At 39.9% G+C, this 19,764-nt stretch overlaps 1 protein-coding gene across 5 annotated transcripts in view; it reads right to left on the reverse strand.

Moving 5' to 3' along the window:
• Positions 1-958: 958 nt before the first annotated feature.
• The window catches only part of DOCK7 (dedicator of cytokinesis 7), a 223,108-nt gene continuing 204,302 nt past the window's right edge, over positions 959-19,764 (reverse strand). For 4 of the 5 annotated variants that reach the window (XM_075557038.1, XM_075557029.1, XM_075557046.1 and 1 more), the window contains 4 exons: positions 15,411-15,554; positions 13,531-13,637; positions 6,184-6,351; positions 959-1,401 (listed from right to left, as the gene is read on the reverse strand). In XM_075557038.1, coding sequence (XP_075413153.1) covers positions 1,359-1,401; positions 6,184-6,351; positions 13,531-13,637; positions 15,411-15,554 — 462 coding nt within the window. In that variant the 3' untranslated portion in view covers positions 959-1,358. Of the gene's footprint in view, positions 1,402-6,183; positions 6,352-11,286; positions 11,756-13,530; positions 13,638-15,410; positions 15,555-19,764 lie in introns of those variants that run through there. The other variant, XM_075557063.1, reaches the window with a different exon arrangement.

The following is a 19,764-nucleotide window of genomic DNA, read 5'->3' on the forward strand; positions in this document are numbered from 1 at the left end:
ATGTAGAGATGCTATTGGAATCATATTTTAGGTCAATAAATAAAGAACTTTGTCAACTACTAAGTTACAGGGTGACAAGATGGTGTGAGGATGATAAAGTCCTGGTTCATACCCCTGGGTACATTTACAGCCACTAATGGAAATTACTCCCTTTTGGCTTAACACTACATAAAACTTTGTGATTTTCAGTCAATTGCTATAGACAAGGGTTCAAGATCATATTACCCATAGTAATACTAGGCTGGACGTGGGATATTGTCACCATCTACGTTCTCAGAAGAACTAGACATGTTTGAAATTTGTTCAGTGAAGGCACTAAAATCTGTCGGAGCAAAGGGAGGACTGGACTGCTGGCACTATCCCTTAAGCCTCAGGAAAAACTCATTAGAAACCGCCTTCATAGTAACGCTTGAAATGAATTGGTTCTTAGTTGCCATTCAGGTAGGTAAGTTCCCTTTTCCTGTGATCATTGTAAAAGTACACTTGCCCAGAAGTAACGGCACTCAGCGGATGGATTCCATCAGCGAGCATTGTCAGCTGTCCTGTAAGTGGCCGCTCTCTGCTTAACAGGTTTCGGTCACTAATACTGACAGGTGGCTTGTTTCATTTGAAACAGGAACTGGCTGCTGAGAAGCGTGACGTCTGGCATAGTAAGGTTGGCAGTGGTGCTGTCACTGGTAGTAGCTATTCCAGTATTTGCTATTTATGGACAAAGATTTATCAAGTTGTTTCTATAATTTCTTAATTTATCCTTTTTGAGATCTTAAAAGGAAAAGAATTTAAAAGTCAGCATTGGATAACTAGTCTCTACAAACTAGTTATAATAATGTTATCTTCATCTTTGGGCCCAAAAAGTAACTGGATTTCAATTTTGTTAGCTTTAGAATTCATTTCTGAATCAACTTATTTTTTGCCCCTTTCAATAAGGAAAAATTTTAATAAGTCCCACTCAGTATAATTAGTGTAAACATTCACATATTTAATAGTACCTTTAAAATAAGCATTACTACATTTAAAGTGTTTGCAAAATGAATCTATAAATGGTAATATAAATTAAAAATATGAACTTAAAAGGAAATCATTTTAACATTAGCTATGCTATAAATAATGGTAAATGTATAATGTACCTTCGTGTCATTAAAATGTCTTTAAAAAGGATAACGGCATTATTACCAGAACATTTGAAACCACAGCCATGATTCTCAATCTTCAGTCCACTGCATTCTTCAGTGAATAAGTTAATGCAATCATTTCCAGAATTACGCCTCAAGTCTTATTTGTCAATAGATCTTAACTTTCCACACTTAAAAGTTGGAATACGTGGCTCTTTTCAAATGAATAAAACAAGCGCTCTTATTTTATAGGTCCATTTTGCGAAGGCTCATTCGACTGAAGGAATCTCTGGGGACAGAATGAGAGGATGTGACAATAAGTAAACCATTTCTACAATCACAAAATATTTCATATGGTTTCCCCACAAATTGCCGTGTTGCCACCAGTTTCCATTACTTTAAAGTTAATGGGATGTTCACTCTACACTTTCTGGTTTATGTAACCTGCCTTATAGACTCTAAAAGTGTACTACAGTAAATATTTTGTAAAAGTTCATTCATTTGTTTAATAAGAACTGCACGTCTCGCAGTAGGCAGATCATTGAAAAGAATTTACGAAAAAGTTATTTTGAAGTCCAAGGTGCATCTGACTCAAGCCATGGTATAAATTCAATTGCTCCTTAAATGTGCTCAAATAGGACAATGAATAAGAAAGACCAAGAAGAATTGATGCATTTGAACTATGGTGTTGACAAAGAATATTAAAATACTATCAAGCTTTCAGAACAAATCTGTCTTGGAAAGCAGTAGAGCCAGAATGCTCCCCAGAAGCAAGCGTACTGTGTCACATTCTTTAGACATCTCATCCGGAGGGAACCAAGAAAGGGACCGGTGCTAAGAGAAATAAAGGGTCAGGCAAAAGAAGGCTCAGCAAGACGCAGGGAGGAGTAGCATACCGGCTGCAATTGCATTCCAACACAATTGAGAGGATGGTGTAAGACCAGGCCAGGGTTTTGCTCTGATTTACATTGGGTCACTATGCATCAGAAATGACTCAACAGGGTCTAACAGCATACAAGGGAAATGTAGCTGTAAATATTAAATTCTAAGTCTTAAAGGGAAATGTAGCTGTAAATATTAAATTCTAAGTCTTAAAGCAGTGGCCCACAACTTTGGCCTTGGATCCTTTTTACACTTTTAGAAGCTGAGGATCCCAGTAAGCTTTTGTTTTGTCAGTGGCTATATATTGCTCTTTTTCACTAGAAATTAAAACTTTAAAATATATCCATTTTAAATATTAATTATAAATAACTACATATTAATTATAAATAACACTTAAATAACTTGAAATTTTTTGAGTGGCACGTCTACATATTTCACAGAAGATTTAAATTCCGATATCAGATGCATCCAATCTTTGCAGTAGCACCTTTGAAAATTTTCACTGTTCCTTCATGCGAGAATGAGTGAAAAGGTTATACTAGTATCTTGGTGTTAATATGATTACACCCAAAGGTCCCAGACCACACAGAAGAAACCTCTGTCTTACTGTAAGCCCACTGTATAAACCTCTAGGTTTGGTACATCAGCAAAATAAAAGAACTTTAAGGGGTTTTCATTTTCAAATCTGAAGAAGTTAAGGGTGAAGGAGGAATTTTTAAAATAAGTCTTCAAAAAGTCTGGAAAATTAAGAAAAATGATCATGGAATTTTTCCATGGAATTTTTTCAAGCTCTCTTGTACCTCCTTTAACTCTTTCAAGACAGAATTATTTCCTGCTGTGAATTTTTTGGCTGGAACCATGCGTTTTATTGGGATGGAATGAAAAAAATGGAGATAATTGCTTTTGCTCTAGTGAGACATTACGTCCCATTGGATCTTTGGTGTTGAGGTTGGTTAGCTCTGGCCTCTGTCTTCACTCACAAGCATACAGGTTATCCGCCAGATGGCAAGATGCACGACGTACTGTATGTAGATCACTTCTCCATCAAACTCCAGAAGTAGAAAATGTAGGAGGGGACTATGCTACAGATAACAAAATTAAAGTTGACTTTTTGCTTATCATCCTGCTATTAAGGTTAAGCAACAAGGCTTTCGATCTCCAGGAAATGAAGGGCAGGCTCAAATAGATCATGTTCAATTCTGCATCTCAATGTTTGCTTTCTTTGGCTCTAGGGAAAACAGTAGTCTTGAAATTGAAAAGGAAGCATCAAACAATAAAAGGATTCTAAATTCCAAGAAAAAGGGACTACAAATATCAACTCAATTGGAGGAGTATCATAGAAAAATTATAGTGATGAGGGAATATTTCCTTTATGTAAGAAGAATAGTTTCTTTTTGTCCGTGAAAGATGCTGGAGCTAACTGGAGAAAGTGAGGTTCAGATTGGAACAGTCTGATGACTACGTCATCACCACTGTGTAGAATCTTGGATCGAGTGAGGGGAAAGGTGTGGAAACAACAAGAAGAAAAATATTCCAAAAAGACCAATGAGGCAAAAGTGGCGAGGACTAGCCTGGAATGTTACAGCCCGCTTGGACTTTTGAGAGGAAACTGCTTTGCGGGCACCTCCAGTCAGCGTAGGGTTGGTCGGTGCCATCAGGCTGGTTCCGACCCATAGTGGCCTTATGCGTAACAGAAAGGAACCCTGTCTGTCCGCGCTGCCCTTACAATCGAGCCTATGCTTGAGTGCATTGTTGCAGCCACTGTGTCCGTCCATTTCTGTGAGAGCTTTCCTCTTTTTGATAGACCTCTACTTTATCAAACGATGTTCTTCTTTAGGGACTGGGCTCTCCTGACAACCTGTCCAAAATACGTAAGACGAAGTGAAGGCTGGTAAAATCCAAGTATGTTTGGGGGAGAGAGAATGAGTCTAATAAAGATGGGTTCCCTGGTCTCTGTCCTTATAAATTATGAGCTATCTGCTCTTAGGGAACATGCCAATGGAGTCATCTTGATAAGTAGCAAGAGACATTGCTTAGTGGCCAAATTTAACTTACCTAGAACTTCTTGGCATGATGAGAAAGAGCGGGGAGTTAGCACCTACTACTGACCCACCTTCCCTTCCTACCCCAACTCCAGTTCCCCTGCATTCGGATGCAGCACGGAGAGGAATACAGACCTGGTGAGAACCAGAATCCCTACTAAACATCTGAACCGGAAATGGTCTCACTGTGATTTTTATTGTCAAATTTAAATCCTAGGACCCTCTCAATGTGGTATGGGCAATCATGAGAACATCTCGGAGTTTAAATTCCATATTTCAACTGAACTTCCTAAATTCTGCTCATTTTCTGACTCACAAGTATTTGATATATTAAGTACTACCATAATCAATATATGTAACTGGTTTAATTTAGGGGGATAATAGTATATTAAGCCATTTTTCTTTAAATTTATGGTTGGTTTTTTTTTCTTCTACCATGAGCTGGGATACAGTCGAGTGTTCCTCCTGCTCCCCATCTCTACCTTGAGATCTCTCTCGTATTCATTTGCATTTCCTCCAAGGAGACTGACTGACTTGGTGCCCCAGACCAAAATCTATGGCCATCGAGTTGAATCTAATAGCAGGCCCTGTAGGACAGCAGAACTGCACCACAGAGTTCCCAGGACAAGGACTTAAGAGCCCCTTCCTACAAGTAAGTTACATTAGTACCATGCACTCTTATCAGCAGAGTGCTTATATAATTGTTGGCTTATCTCGTCTAGACTGAGCTTGTGGACAGCCGAGATGTTGTCTGTCATGCCCATTCATACTAATCCTCAGTATCTATCACAGAGCTGACGTAGTAGAGCAGGAACTTTAAGCAAACGTTTTTGAATAAATATCAGTGAGTTTATCAAAGGTCTAGAGATGTCCTGGTGGCCTAGTGGTTATGCACTGGGTGGTGAACTACAACGTCAACAGTTGGAACCACCAGCCGCTTCACTGGAGAAAGACAAAGCTTTATACTCCTGTAAAGAGTTACAGTCTAGAAAACTCACAGGGGCACTTCTACCCTGTCCTGTGGAGTCGCTGTGAGTTGACATAAGTGAGAGCTAGCTTATCAAGGAGCAGGGACTAATTGCCAGGTGACATTTCATTTTGCCTTGCAGTTTAGGATACCATGCATCAACTTTGTTTTCATATAAGCACCTTCAAAGACTTTACAAATACTAAGCCATCAGATAATTCTAAGTTGATAGCTTTACTACTATTAATTCAAAGGAAAAGGTGCCACACTAATCAATGAGTGTGTGTGCACTGGGTTTGAAACTCAGAGGGGAGCGTTGGGCGACTTTTACCAAGATGCTACCAAGCAAAATGTTACACCTTTCCCTAGAAACTTTACATCTGTAATGACATTTAAACTTCACAACAACTCTTCATGGTAAATACTATCATCATCTCATTATGAGAGGAGAAATCTAAGCATTAAATTGCTACAGTAGAATAGACTTTCGTTGTAGTAGTGGAGAAAATGTCAAGCTGTAGGAAATCCCAAGTTATTTGACTTTCTGATTTGATTTACCATACATAAAACATCAATGCCTTCTTGATAGTACAGCTGCCTGCTTTAATACAAATCTAGAATAGCCTGTGTACTCCTTACTATCATGGTGCCTGGTGCATTCTAGTACCACAAAGTATGGCTGTCGCTTCAAACAAATGATTTTAGAAATAGGAAAAAAGAAAGAAACCCCAAAGACAAACCAAAGCAGCACCACCGTGTCCCATGAGACGCGTGGTGACCCTGTAAGGACAGCAGAACTGCTCCACGGGGGTTTGGAGTCTGTCAGCCTTTGTGGGAGGCACGGGAGCCTCGACTCTCTCCCTTAGAGCTGCTGCTGGGCTTGCAGTCCAACAGCCCCGCTACCACGCACGGCACAGACAGGGCTCTCATTTCAGGGGCTGTGCTTCCTGTGGGCTATCCTGGTTGCTACAGTGCTGATGCAACCTTCTGATTCTCAAATACTAACGTTTATCTTGGAGACCAATCGATGCTTTCAGTAGTTGAACTTATTTAAGGATCACAATATCTGAAGTCACAAAAAATAGTGAAAAAGTTACAAGAAATGCGCTACCCCCCCCAAAAGTAATTCGAGTGGATTTTATTTTTAAAGACTGGCTAAAATAATAGAAAACAAGTCTACCTGTGGCAGGTGATAGGCAATACTGTCTTGTATAACTGAGGGATCTTTCTGTTTATCAGAGGCTGGAGGGCCTCTTTCAGGCGATGGTAGTTTCTCTCCAGTTCCCTTTGATATTCCTTTTGATCAGGCCCAATCAAACTCTTATTTTTTCTTAAGGCATCTTCACACCTAGGAAGAACAATGTGTTATCAGGAGATTTCCTCTCTGGCCTAGCCTGAAGGTTTAGTGCCAAGCAGTTAGTGCTATGTCTTCGTATATAACCATCCTCAGGAAGGCATTGGCTTCCGGTGAACTTCCAGTATGGGCTTCTGGTGTAAGATAATAAACAAATGATCAACTTTGGAGTTTCTTTAGAATCTAATAAACATTTACTTACAGTTTTCATCTCGCTGCAAATTATTTTTTTAACATCAAGCCCAAAGCCTGCTTTTCACATCTTGCCCACAGACTACAAGCTCTTTAAGGGATTAAAGAAGACTCATATATGCAACACCAAGGTCACAGTGCTTTGCTTATTATGTGTTCAAATGGTTCTTAAGCTAAAATGTCCTGGTAACAATCCTGCCTATGACTTATGCAAACATTTTTTTTTAAGTATCAGGATTCCAGTAGATAACTGAAGAAAGGCTATGAAAACCAACCAACCTGTATATATCAACATTTGTGGAAAACAGCTGAGGTGATACTTAGAGAAAAATGCATAAGCTTAAGTGCTTGTTACCAAAAACAGAGCTAATATTATACAACTAAATAACTTAAAAACAACATGAGAGTACTATAGAGAAAATTAGGAAACTTAAGAATATGATAGATGCAAAAAATGCAAAAGTTGGTTCAAAGGAAGTGGTACCCACTTTTATGAAAAAATAAATAAAAGGACTAACTTTAATAAGATTAAATGAGAGAAGGCCTAAACATTTCCTATTAGAAATTGCAAATGAAACAATCTCAAATACAGAAGTGATTAAAAGAGGAAGAAAGGATATTATGTACAATTTAATACATGGCTGAAATTATACATTTCTAGATAAATTAGTATAACAAAACAGACTCAAAACAAAAACACAAGCATGAAAAATCTACTAAATATCTTAGGGACAAACAATCCCATTGTAACAATTATTTCAGAGGATATTAAAAAGTTATTCTAAAGCCCTTAGGGAGAAACAGCAGTTCTTAAGAAACAATTCTCAATTTTCAAAGCTGAGATGTCAACATCTAACAAAAAGTGTAAGAAAAATTATTATACAATGTCACTTATGCAAGTCGTTATATAACTTGTAAGTAATAGAAAATTGTTCAACCTTGTGTTATACACTCCATTATCTAGTTGATTAAAATCAATGAAATAACTGAAAAGTGGACTTAACTGTAGAAAATCAATAAATGCAACACAATATTCAAAGATCAGAAAAGACAAAGGAAAAGTCTGATAAAGTTAAAAACCTGTTAGGATAAAAACTGTTAGCCTAACTACAAGTCATGGGGCCCTCCCTTGACCCAGACCCCGCAGCAAATAGACTCAGTGCTTGGAGCATTTCCTTCTAGATCAAGGACAAGAGAATGGGGTTCTAATCATCATCACTGAAAGCCAAGAAAATGATTTTACAGAGATTATTAATTACAACGCACAAATCTGGCAATGCTGCAATAAAAATTCATGTATAAAACTCACCTGTATACAAGAAACAGCAAATAGAATTTTAAAAGACACTAAGTACAAAAGCAAAATGGTATCAGATACTTAACACATGAAAAGATATACAGATTATCACAAAATGTAATATTAAGATATTTAAAAGACCAAAGTAAATTAAAGAATGAACCATATTCAAGAATAAAGTCAAAATTATAAAGATGTCAGTTCTCTTTCAACTGATATACAGATTTACACTGGTTTTGAAAGGGACAAGTCATGATAATATTTAAATCTCAGATGTATACAGATAGGGGAAGGCAGGTAAGAGTCCTTGAGCAAGAACAAGGTGCGAGGAATTTCTCTGTCAAGCACACGAATTAAGGCAGCATGATGTGGGCGGGAAGAGAAAGAAAGAGCTCTGGAAGAGAACGGAGATTAACAAACATCGGCACTTGACACAGATACTGATGATACTTCGAAGCATTGAAGGAAGGGCAAACTCTAAATAAGTGTGGCTGGCTGGGGCCCGAGAGAAAGTAAACCTGACCCCCACTTCATCCCATACCCAACTGATGGCACAACTGGCTAGCGGGTCGAAATTCAGAATGAACTATACACAAAAATTAATGGCAAGATTTTAAAAAGTAGAAGGCAAACTTTAAAAAGTTCTCCAAGTTATACAGACTTTTAGAGGTTCCACCATACTGACTTTGAGAAGCTATTACTCATGTGCAGGAGACCACCATCATGACCTTAGAGCAAGAAGTAAGGCACAAAAAGTACAGCCACAAAGGAAACTCTTGACTTGTTTACCTGTATTAAATTTAAGTATATATATTTTTAAAAGCAGTAAAATCAACCTCAAATTCAGAAGGAAATATTTGTGACATTTATTTAGTCATAAAGGATTATTATTCAGAATATATAAACACCTTAACGATGAGTAAAGACAAGAAAATTTCATAAAAAATGGCAAAAGAATTGAACATGGCAACTTTACCAAAGAGGCATTAGAATGTCTAACAAATACATGAAAAGATCTTCAACCTATCTGGTAATCAGAAATGAGAATTTAATCTATAATCACTTTCACTTCATGCCCACACAAGATTGGTAAAAGTTAAGTGGTAAATAATGTCAACTAGCACTAGTAAGATACCTACCTGTCAATAGGGGTTATCTCAAACAACGTAGTGGAAATATAAATTGGCTTACACATTTTGGGGGCGTAAAACAAAAGTAATAGGATCATCATCTAATAAAGTTGAAACTATGAACAAGCATCACTAATCATAGACATAAGCCCTAGAAAACTTCATGTACATATAAATACAGAAACTGGTAGAGAACGATTTATGTAGGATTATTTATACTCAAAAATGAGAAACAACCAAAATATCAACCAATAAAAGAATGAATACATTGTGGCACATTCATATAATGGAATAAAGAAAAATAAATTAACTTTAGCAATATTGTTACCACATCTCACAAATATTGAAAATAGCAAGTCACAGAAGACTTCATTTAGATAATTAAAAATCATGCAAAACAGAACTATATATATTAGAGTAATGTTAAGACTGCCAAGACAAGGGCATGCTAAATATGAAAAGCCAGGAGAATGGTTTTAACTGAAGGCGGGAGGGATGGAGATGAGGGAGGTTGGGGAGGGGCATTACAAGAGGGAACCTCAAAGTACTGATGAAGCTCTATTTCTTATGCTGGGTGACAGCTACACATTTTTTGTCTTCTTATTTTCAATAGCAAATGTTTAAATATATATTTTTAACCAAGTCAACATTTAATGAAAAGAAGATTTAAAAGCCCAAACCTGAAAGAAACTACAGTAAGACATGATTTAAACGGCATTACCTACAGCAAGGGATATAAGAACACTTACATTTTTTGTTAATTGTGGGCTTGTATAACTTATCACAATCCATCCATCCATCCATTGTGTCAAGCACAATTGTACATTTGTTGCCCTCATCATTCTCAAAACATTCGCTTTCTACTTGAGCCCTTGGTATCAGCTCCTCATTTTCCCCTCTCTCCCTGCTCCCCTTCCCTCATGAATCCTTGATAATTAATAAATTATTATTATTTTGTCATATCTTGCACTGTCTGACGTCTCCCTTCACCCACTTTTCTGTTGTCCGCCTCCCAGGGAGGAAGTCATATGTAGATCCCTGTAACCGGTTGCTCCCTTGTACCCCACCCTCCCTGTACCCTCCCGACTGCACCACTGGTCCTAAAGGGCTCATCTGTCCTGGGTTCCCTGAAGAACACTTGCATTCTTGGTGCAGTATAAATACTTATAGCCTTTTTGGAATGCACCACAAATTAAGAACCAATAAAAATGCTCATGTACTTGGGCCATTAATCTCATGCTGAAAATTTTATCCCAATGGGAAAATCCAGTAAGAGGAAAAAGGATCCACTATGGTATTAACCAGCATCACTTACTTGCAGTCTAAGTAAATTCTGACCACCAGCAACCCCAAGGGTGCAGAGTAAAAATGTTCTGTAGGGTTTTCAAAGCTGTGACCTTTCAGAAGTAGAGTTCCAAGTCTTTTGCCACAGTGCCTCTAGGTCACCAGTTCAAATGCACCAGTCGTTCTGTGGGAGACAGATGAGGCTTCCTACTCGTGTACAGATTGACAGCCCTGGAAGCCCCCAGGGCAGTTCTACTGTCCTTCAGGGCCATTATGAATTGGAATTGACTCCCTGGCCCGGAATTATTGAGAGAATGCATTAAATTCAGATAATCAGGGCACAAAATGTAAATAGCATATTAACTTGATGAAATAACTTGCAAGATAGTTTACTTGGAAAATAAATGCGTATCGTTATATGCTTGTTAGGACTGAACTATAGCAAAATATATTCATATAAGAATAAAGATGAAAGGTCATACACACAAGTGCAATTTTAGTATTGGCTATGACTTTCTTTAGGAGCCCTGGTGGTGCAGTGGTTATACGTTGGGCTGTTAATTACAAGGTCAGCAGTTTGAAACCACTAGCTGCTCCCTGACGGAAAGACAGATGGGGCTTTCTACTCCTGTAAAGAGTTTGGAAACTCCTAAGGGCATTTCTGGCGTTTCTGCCTTGTCCTACACCTCGAGGGTCACTGTGAATCCGAGTTGACTTGATGGCAGTGAGTTTGGTTTTAGGTTTCTATGACTATCCTTACAAGACAAACATGTTTTTGTGGCAGGAAGGAGGGGAATTGACTTTGGGAGGAGGGTTTTGTTTTGCTCATTTAGGGGGAAAATCTTCACTGAGAGTGCGATGTCAGAAGAGCTGTTGACTATAAAACTTCAGTCCCCTATAGCAGAGACGACAGGGAATATGTTTAGGACCGTAGTCATGATAAAATACCACAAGACAATAACAGGAAAAAAGATAGCTCTTTATGATAATTCAATACCTATGATCTACAGCAAATACTGTTCTGAAATCATCTGACTCACAAAGACAGGCTTTGTTTTTGTTTTATAGGAAATCTCCCAAATAATATAGTTAATGCTAGAAATATGCCAACTCCACAGGTAAGAAACAGAAGGTGTTTTTCATTAGTTAACCAAAAAAACCAAACTGATTGCCATTGAGTTGATGGCAATTCCTAGCAGCCCTCCGAAATGCCCCTGTGCGTTTCCGGGAGTAGGAAGACCTGTCTTTCTCCTGGGGATGGTTCTGAGAGGGCGGCCCTGTGGCTCTCAGCCCAGCAGCGTGTAACCACTGCACCACCACGGCTCCTCGTTTCACGATCAGAGTTCCCTAGCCCTGTCCATTCAGAGCTGTGGCTCCAGGTAAGGCCATCTAAGTCCCGTCATCGGATGATAAAACTTCAGGATTTGATTCACATTTTCTTTTAGATGGTTGCCACGTGTGTGCAGGAGACATGCTAACACCGCATTGTTAGTTTCTGACGACAAAATAGATGCAAAATAAAATTATTTCATTCATCAAATGATTTTACAGGCAACACCATAATTCGTAGGGAATCCAAGCCTGAGCTCTGACTACACTTCCGATGCTGCCTTGTCAGGTGACTTCAACTCTCCTACTTAATGGTATGCAGGGCAAGATCCTTTCTCTGATCCCATTCTACTTTTCCACTCCTTTGGGGGCTGCTGCTCTTCCCAGATTTACTTGGCTACTGTCTCTCACAACATATTCTGAACTTCCCGTACACTATTTGGTACATTCATTTCACTTCATTTCCGCCTGAAAAATGAAATATTCCTTTGCTAAAGTCCAAATGCCAGCTCCTGGGTGAAATCTCCGACACCACCAGGAGAATTAATCGTCCTCTTCTACATAATGGAAACATGTACCAAGCAGATAAGCAACTTTTTTACCACTGCTTCAAAATGCACTATTTCACATCTATTTATTGTGTACCATTATTGATGTTGGGTGCTATCGAGTTGGCTCCAACCCATAGTGACCTTATGCACAAGAGAACAAAACACCGCGCAGTCCCGCAGTGCCCCACAATTATTCCTGCGCTTGAGCCCATTCTTGCAACCACTATTGGAGGACCTTCTTCTTCGCCGCCCCTCCACTCTTCCAAATACGATGCTTTTTCCAGGGACGGAACCAAGTATGCCCCATTGTGCAGCAACGAGCGAACATAGCAGGCTGCAGACCGATATCCTTAGGACGGCCTGGATTCCCGTGTTGGTTCTTGGCTGGTGTCTAGAATTTGGATTTCTATCATTCCCAGAAGGGACAAGAGTAGCTGAGGTACCTCAACTGTTTACATACGCAATATGCTTATGAAATCCCTGCTTTTCTTCGGGGAGTCTAGGGTCTGGGGAGTGTTGGGCATAGGGTGCCTACGTCACAATTCTCCCTGGCAGACAACAGCTTCCACACGCTGAGCTACCTCCTTGCTGAAGGCATTCAGCACAGCACTGTGGCTCCATTCAGAGAGAATTCTTGGAAGCATATGCCTGGGTTCCTCCAGACCACACTCCATGCGCCTTTTTCTTTAGCTGCTTGTGTTTCGGTCCCTTTCACTCTAATTAATATTGCCATGAATTCACTTTATGCTAAGTCCTATTAGGCTTCCTGGTGAGTCACTTAGTGAGCCTAGGGGTGGGCTTGGGAACCCCAAACACACCCATATATTATTGCAGTTGATTTACACAACCACCCTGTGAAAGGTATGTTATTATTCCCCTTACTTTGTAGATTAGAAAAACGACGATAATAGAAATTAAGTGACCTGGAAAAGGGCACACAGTGTGGCCAGGATTTGAACACAGATCTTTTGCTTCCGTGTTTGTTGGTTAGGTTTCCTGTGGGAAGTGGGAGGAAGTTGAAACTCACACATTGATAAGTTCACAACAAATAACAGTTGTGCAGTCACTGTACAGCACTATTCTCAGGTTCAAAGACATCCTGAGCACTAGTTTTAAACATACAAACTGAAACTATGGCACAAAATGGGTGTGTGTGGAAAGAATAAATATCCACTACTATAAAGAAGTTATAAGTTATAGATTATTTCTCACTGTAAACCAAAGAGGCTTCAAAAAGGTCAAGGGAAAATTCGATTATCTTTTCAATCAACGTTTCAGTGAACTTTTGAAGCCGCCTTGTATGAACTCTTCTCGATACTTCCTTAAGCCCCTTAGAGTAGCAATGGATTTGTTTTTACTTGGAAATTTTTATGCAGGAAAATCTGAATACCTTTTAGTAAAATCCTTAAAGCAGAGTCGCAGTTTGTTATGATGTCGGAAGAGCTTTGGGTCACTGGGTATTTCTGACAGGAAAACCTGGGCAACTTCCAATGGCCCCTGTAAAACAAGAACACAGGGGGGGGGGGGGTGTTTCTCCGTCTTTAAAGCCATAAGGACTTCATTTACCTGAGTCAGTCCCCCTCGCCAGGATGGCTGCCCTTAGTAAGCCAGGATACATGTATCAACACGGAGCCTGGAGGTGCTGTGGCTTAGGCACTGGGCTTGGGACCACAAAGTTGGTTCAAACCTCCTGCCATTGTTCTGTAGGAGAAGGAGGAGGCTGCCTGCTCCGGTAAAGATGTCCAGTCTCGGAAACCCTTTGGGGAGTCACCAGTTGTCAGAACTGACTCAACAGCAGTGGGTTTGGTTTATCCAGGTCCATGACTTTCCTCTGTCTGGAAATGTGCTTTTAGTTTGCCTTATTGTGAAATCTCTCTAGTTAACTACTGAAATGAACTTCTTGTAAGTTCATTCCTTAAAGAAATAAGAGTAGGTGCTGAAGGACTACTGCGTTCATTCATATGATTTCTCTAGTGGTGGTTACATTCTTTAATTTAGCCGGACAAAAACTCGTCTGTCTATTCCGGCTGCCAAGCCACTGGTCACCGAACTAGAGCTTGCCAGTATTGTCTCAGTTTCTCCAGTGTGTGCCTGACCCTGTCAGTTTCAGTAAGATGGCCTTTAGTGAGTAAGTCATATCTGTAAAAGGCCGTGGTGTGTGTTTTCAGGGGATAAAATATGGATGGTGTTTACTTCAGTTTGATAGGAGAATTTTGCTTTGTTCCTTTAACTTAAAAATCAGTTTGGACATACAGTATAAAATTGTACGTAAAGCTTGTCTGAATTTGCCCTTCCCATACCATTTCTAAAGACAGAAGCTAGGCCTAAGTGATCAGAAGAATCCCAATGAACCAAATAAAAGGAGACAGAGACAGCCTCCAGGTGATGCATGAGATCTGTACCTGGTTGTGTCATCTAGAAAAGGGGCATACAGTTTTTATTCAGCTTTATTTAAATGTAATAGAAAGGGCTCCTACGTGGCGAACACACTCATTTGTGAACTGAAAGAGGGGCAACGTGAAGTTACCAGCTCCTTGCCCTTCAGGAGAAACGCGCGCAGATCCACCTGTTCTATAGGGTCGCTATGAGTTGGAATTGACTGTGGCAGTGAGCTGAGAACTGAGTGTGTTACTGTGAAGAAGCACCCAGATTGTAAATTCCAGCCGGTTTTGTTAGCCAAAATAGGGAAGAACTGTCTGGAAGCCCTGCATCACTGGCCAGAAGGAGCTGTCTGCAAGTTGTATGTGTATAACCTGGGGGCTGTCCTGTCCTGGGGGTCATTTCTAATCTCATATAGCAAATCCGGAGTAACATCTGCTTACATATTATTAATTTTCAAAATGATACCACACCACTTATTTAATCCTCACTTCAGATTATGAAGATCGGGAAATGATCTTATCGAGATGTATCTAAGTGAGTGGGAGTATCATCTGCATGTGCATGGACCCCCCTTTTTAGAACACGTTCTTTCAGTACAGACTTTGAACGGAAAGGTCACTGTAAGTGAACGGACTCACAACAGAACAGATGAAGGCAAACAGATAGTGCAGAACTCAGTAGTGAGCACCCACACTCCTGAGACAATATAGATAAAAAAGAACACAACTTTTGTTTTGTAGTTAACACTCATCTCCTTTACCTTCATCTCAAACACGTATTCTTCCACTTGGTTGAACACTTATTGGTGACAATGAAAAAGTGTAAATAATTAGGTATTCCAAACTCCATGGCAACAGCAATTACATGGGGTTAGCACAAAGAACTGACCTGGTTCACTGTTGTGCCCACAGATCCCTGAAGGACCATCTGGAGCATTTTGTGGTCTGTGGGATCCTGATGTGTTGCAAATGCTAACTCCTGTGTCTTTTTCTGCATGTCTTCAATAGCAACTTCAATTGGTGTCAAGATGATCTAGGCAAAATAATTCATAGTGAATAGGTCAGTCAAGTGATGGGAAGCGATTTAATAAGCTTTCTATATAAAAAAATTAAAACTACAAAAAAAGAAGAGGCTAATTATAAACCAGTTAATGTTATCTATCACACCAACAGACCAAGAAAAAAAATCATATGATCAGACCAATAGATACAGAAACGGCATTTTACAAAACCCAGTACCCATTTATGTAAAAAGCTTTCAGTAAATTCAAACTAGAAGGACATTTCCTCAACACGATAAAGGATAGTTCAAAAAAGTCTACAATTAACATTATACTTAATGAGAAACTGCACGCCTTACTCTCTCGGACTGGGAACATGGACGGCAAGGATATCCTGTTTAACTAGTTTTATTCAACAGCGTACTGGCCATCCTCGCTAATGTACTAAGACAAGTGGAGGAAATAAGAGGTGTATACCAATTGGGAAGAGATACATCTGTCTTTGCTTGTACATTGATTTTCCACTCCGATATCCTAATAAACCTATCAAAAATAGCGAAGTCCCGAAACAAGGATAATTTACAAAAACAAATTCCTATTAGTAGCAGAGCCTGACTTGTGAGAATCCAGTTTTCAGAAGGCTGTGGATGGCAGTGGGAGCCCGAGATAACATTTGTGGGGTCCACACAGGGAATCAGCCTCCGGTGAGCTCCCCGCACCGTAATGGGGAACCTGGAGGAGAGTGCATTGGAAAGATGAGGAGAGAGGATCAGAAGGGTAAACCTGACTTGAACACTTACAACTGTCAGTTGATCCCCCTCTGATGCGCACTGAACCTCATCTGGCTTTCAACATTTTCTCTATTTTTGTTTGTTCATATTTGGGTTTATCTCAGAGATCATTGGGAATCACCCTCTTGAAGTTGTCTTACACGTTTTTCTGTTTTGGTATATGAAACCCAAGGCTGATGAGCCTATCGGGGCAGCAATAGAATAAGGGTTTGTTTGGGGTCAAGGTGTTTACAGTGGTGGGAAGAGGGCAGGTTAAACGGGGATGACGTCAAAGTGTCCAGGAAGGAAAAGAATGGTTGGAAGCTGACTGTGGCAGCAGTCGGACACTACTGCTTGACGCGACTGAACTATGGAATGATACATGTACTAACTCCCAATTCATAATACGTTTTGATAAATAAATAAATTCCTTTCCTATAAACCATCAGTGAACAACTGGAATTTGAAATTTTAAAAACCCACATTTATATTAGTAAGTTTTTAAAAATGAAGAATTTAGGAATGTTTAAAATATGTATGTACAAGATTTAACAACAAAAAACCCTATAAAATGCTGATAAAACAAAGCAAAATTCTAAATAAATAAGCCCCTATCCCATGTTCCTGGGTAGGAGGACTTCCCAACTTCATCTATATATTCAACACAATCCCAGTTCCAGCAGTTTATTTTGTAGGTATTGACAAACTAATTTTAAAGTTTACGTGCAAAAGCCAAAGACTCTTGCAGGGATAGTGAATTATTTGTTGTGACTCTTCCAATCAGTCTTTAATTCCCATTAAATGACCTTACCTGCATGGGTATGGTAAGAAGCTGGGGGAAGATGCTGATGTGATTCACCTGTGGGTGACTCTGAACAGGATTCACTGAATTGCCATCTTGCTGTGCATAAAATGAGCCACTGAGATGCAGGAAGGACCACAGAACCAGCAAGAGTCAGGAGCGGAGCACCTCTGATCCCTGCAAATGAACCTTCTGGATGCAGAAGCCAGCTACATCCTTAGAGCAATAGCGGCAGAATCAGGAGCCAGAGAATGGAACAGAGATGGGCTTCCCAAGCCACAAAGCAAGTAAGGGCGAGTGTTTCTGTGCAGGAGGCTGGGCTGGCTTGAGGAGAAGGATGCTTCCTGGCATTTAATGAAGATGGACTTGCTGGCCCACGGAAGTGAAGCTGAGTGCTTTCTGGATGATGCTCACTGAACTCGGGTGCCACTAGACACTAATTCAGGGAGCTGGGTTTACTGACCCAGAAAGCTTAAGCCGAATGCCTTTAGGTTGAGGCTTAGAGCAGAGTAGTATGCCCTTTGGGCATTTATCACCAGACCCGAAAGAACGGTGTACCATGTCCTGATAAACAACTCAAGCATATCTCACTGGCATTATAAAATGTTAACTTTTAAAATAAACAAAATCATGAATTTTGTCAAGTTCCGTGTAGCAACTGCAGTAGATATTAGAACCCAGAACACATAAATTAAGATAATACAATCCTTATAATCGAGAGTACTAAAGATCAACAAAATTGGAAAACAGACACGACCTGACTTAAAGCCTTACTATATGGCGACAGTAATCAAGATGCATAGTACCAGTGACAATGCACCAAGAGATCAGTAGGAGAGAATTGTTGCTGTTCTTAGGTGCTGGTTCCAATTCATAGTGTTCCTGTGCACAACAGAATGAAACACTGACCGGTTCTGTGCATGCTGGCAATTGCGCTCATGCTTCCCCATTGTTGCAGCAGTTATGCCAATCCATCTCATTGAATGCCTTTCTTTTTTTCACTGCCCCTCTAGCTCTACTTTATCTAGCATGGTGTCCTTCTCCAAGGACTGGTCTCTCCTGACAACCTGGCCAAAGTATGTCTCCCCATGCTTGCCTCTAAGAAGTCTGGCTGGACTTCTGGCAAGGCAAATTTATCAGTCTTTTGGGCAGTCCATGGTACTTTCAATGTTCTCCAGCACCACACTTCAAACACGTTCATCCTCCTTTGGTCTTCCTTATTTAACGTCCAACTTTCACATGCATATGAGGGGATTGAAAATATGCACCCTAGAACAAGAACATGATGGTGGAGCAGGAGGAAAGTAAAAGGAAATAGAGGAAAGAACAAGGAGGTAAAAGCTGCACAGAGAGATCTATACAGACAGGCATATATATAACTATATCAAGATAGGTGTACTGGTCCATGTACTTACATTTACGTGTTGAAAGTATCAAGGTAGCAGACAGACTCTGGGCCTCTATTTAAGTCTTCCCTCAACATAAGAAAACTTTGTTCTAATAATCTGGCACCTAATTTCCTGACACTGTTGCTGAAGACAAAATGGGTACATCAGCAAATGTGGTGAAGAAGGCTGATGGTGCCCAACTATTAAAAGATATGGTGTCTGGGGTCTCAAAGGCTTGAAGGTAAATAAGTGACCATCTAACAAGAAAGTAACAAAGCCCACATGGAAGAAACACACCAGCCTGTGTGATCATGAGGTGTCAAGGAGATCAGGTATCAGAGATCAAACAAACAGTTATATCAATGTGAAGGAAAGGGGTTAGAGTGGAGACTTAGAGTCCATCTGTAGACAACTGGACATTTCCTCACGGAAGGGTCACACGGAAGAGACGACTTATCCAGAGGGCAGTATGGCACTGGCGAAACACAACACTCCTCTAGTTTCCTTACAAATCCTCTTAGACCAAAATATGTACATTGGTACAGATAAGTGCTTTCGACACATGAATTCCAGGACAGACACACCTCTCAGAACCAGTAACGGGAGGAGCAATATCATGAGGGTGTGGGGAGGGAGGGGAGAAACGGGGAATTTATAGCAATGATGGATGTATAAATACACCCCCTCCGCTCCAGAGGGATGAATAACAGAAATGTGGGTGGAGGGATACAGCAGAGAGTATAAGATATGAAAAAATATATATACATAAAGTTACTAAGGGTGCGGGGGGGGGGGGGAAGAAGAGCTGCTATCAAAGGGCTCAACTAGAAAGATAATGTTTTGAAAATGATGATGGCAACATATGTACAAGTTCACTTGATATAATTGATTTATGGATTGTTAGAACATCTGTAAGAGCCCCCAATAAAATGATTTTTTTAAAAAAGGTAAATAAAATATGCACCCTAGTCCTCAAAGTAACATCCTTGGTTTTCAATATTCTAGAGAGGTCTTACCCAATGCAATGTATCCTTTGATCTCAATGTGCCCATTGAACATTGATTGTGAATCCAAATAAGATGAACTCCTTGCTAACTTTAATCTTTTATCCATTTTTCACGCTACCCACTAGTCCTGTGATCCATACTGTGTTGGAATCCTTGAATAACATCAGCAAGTGCTTCAAGTCGTCTTCACTTTCAGCAAGCAAAGTGTGTCATCTGCACATCCCAGGTTGTTAACAAGTATTTCTCCGATCCTTCTTCATATAGTCCAGCTTCTC

The sequence above is a fragment of the Tenrec ecaudatus genome, chromosome 1, assembly GCF_050624435.1.
Source record: "Tenrec ecaudatus isolate mTenEca1 chromosome 1, mTenEca1.hap1, whole genome shotgun sequence".
Taxonomy (NCBI): Eukaryota; Metazoa; Chordata; class Mammalia; order Afrosoricida; family Tenrecidae; genus Tenrec; species Tenrec ecaudatus.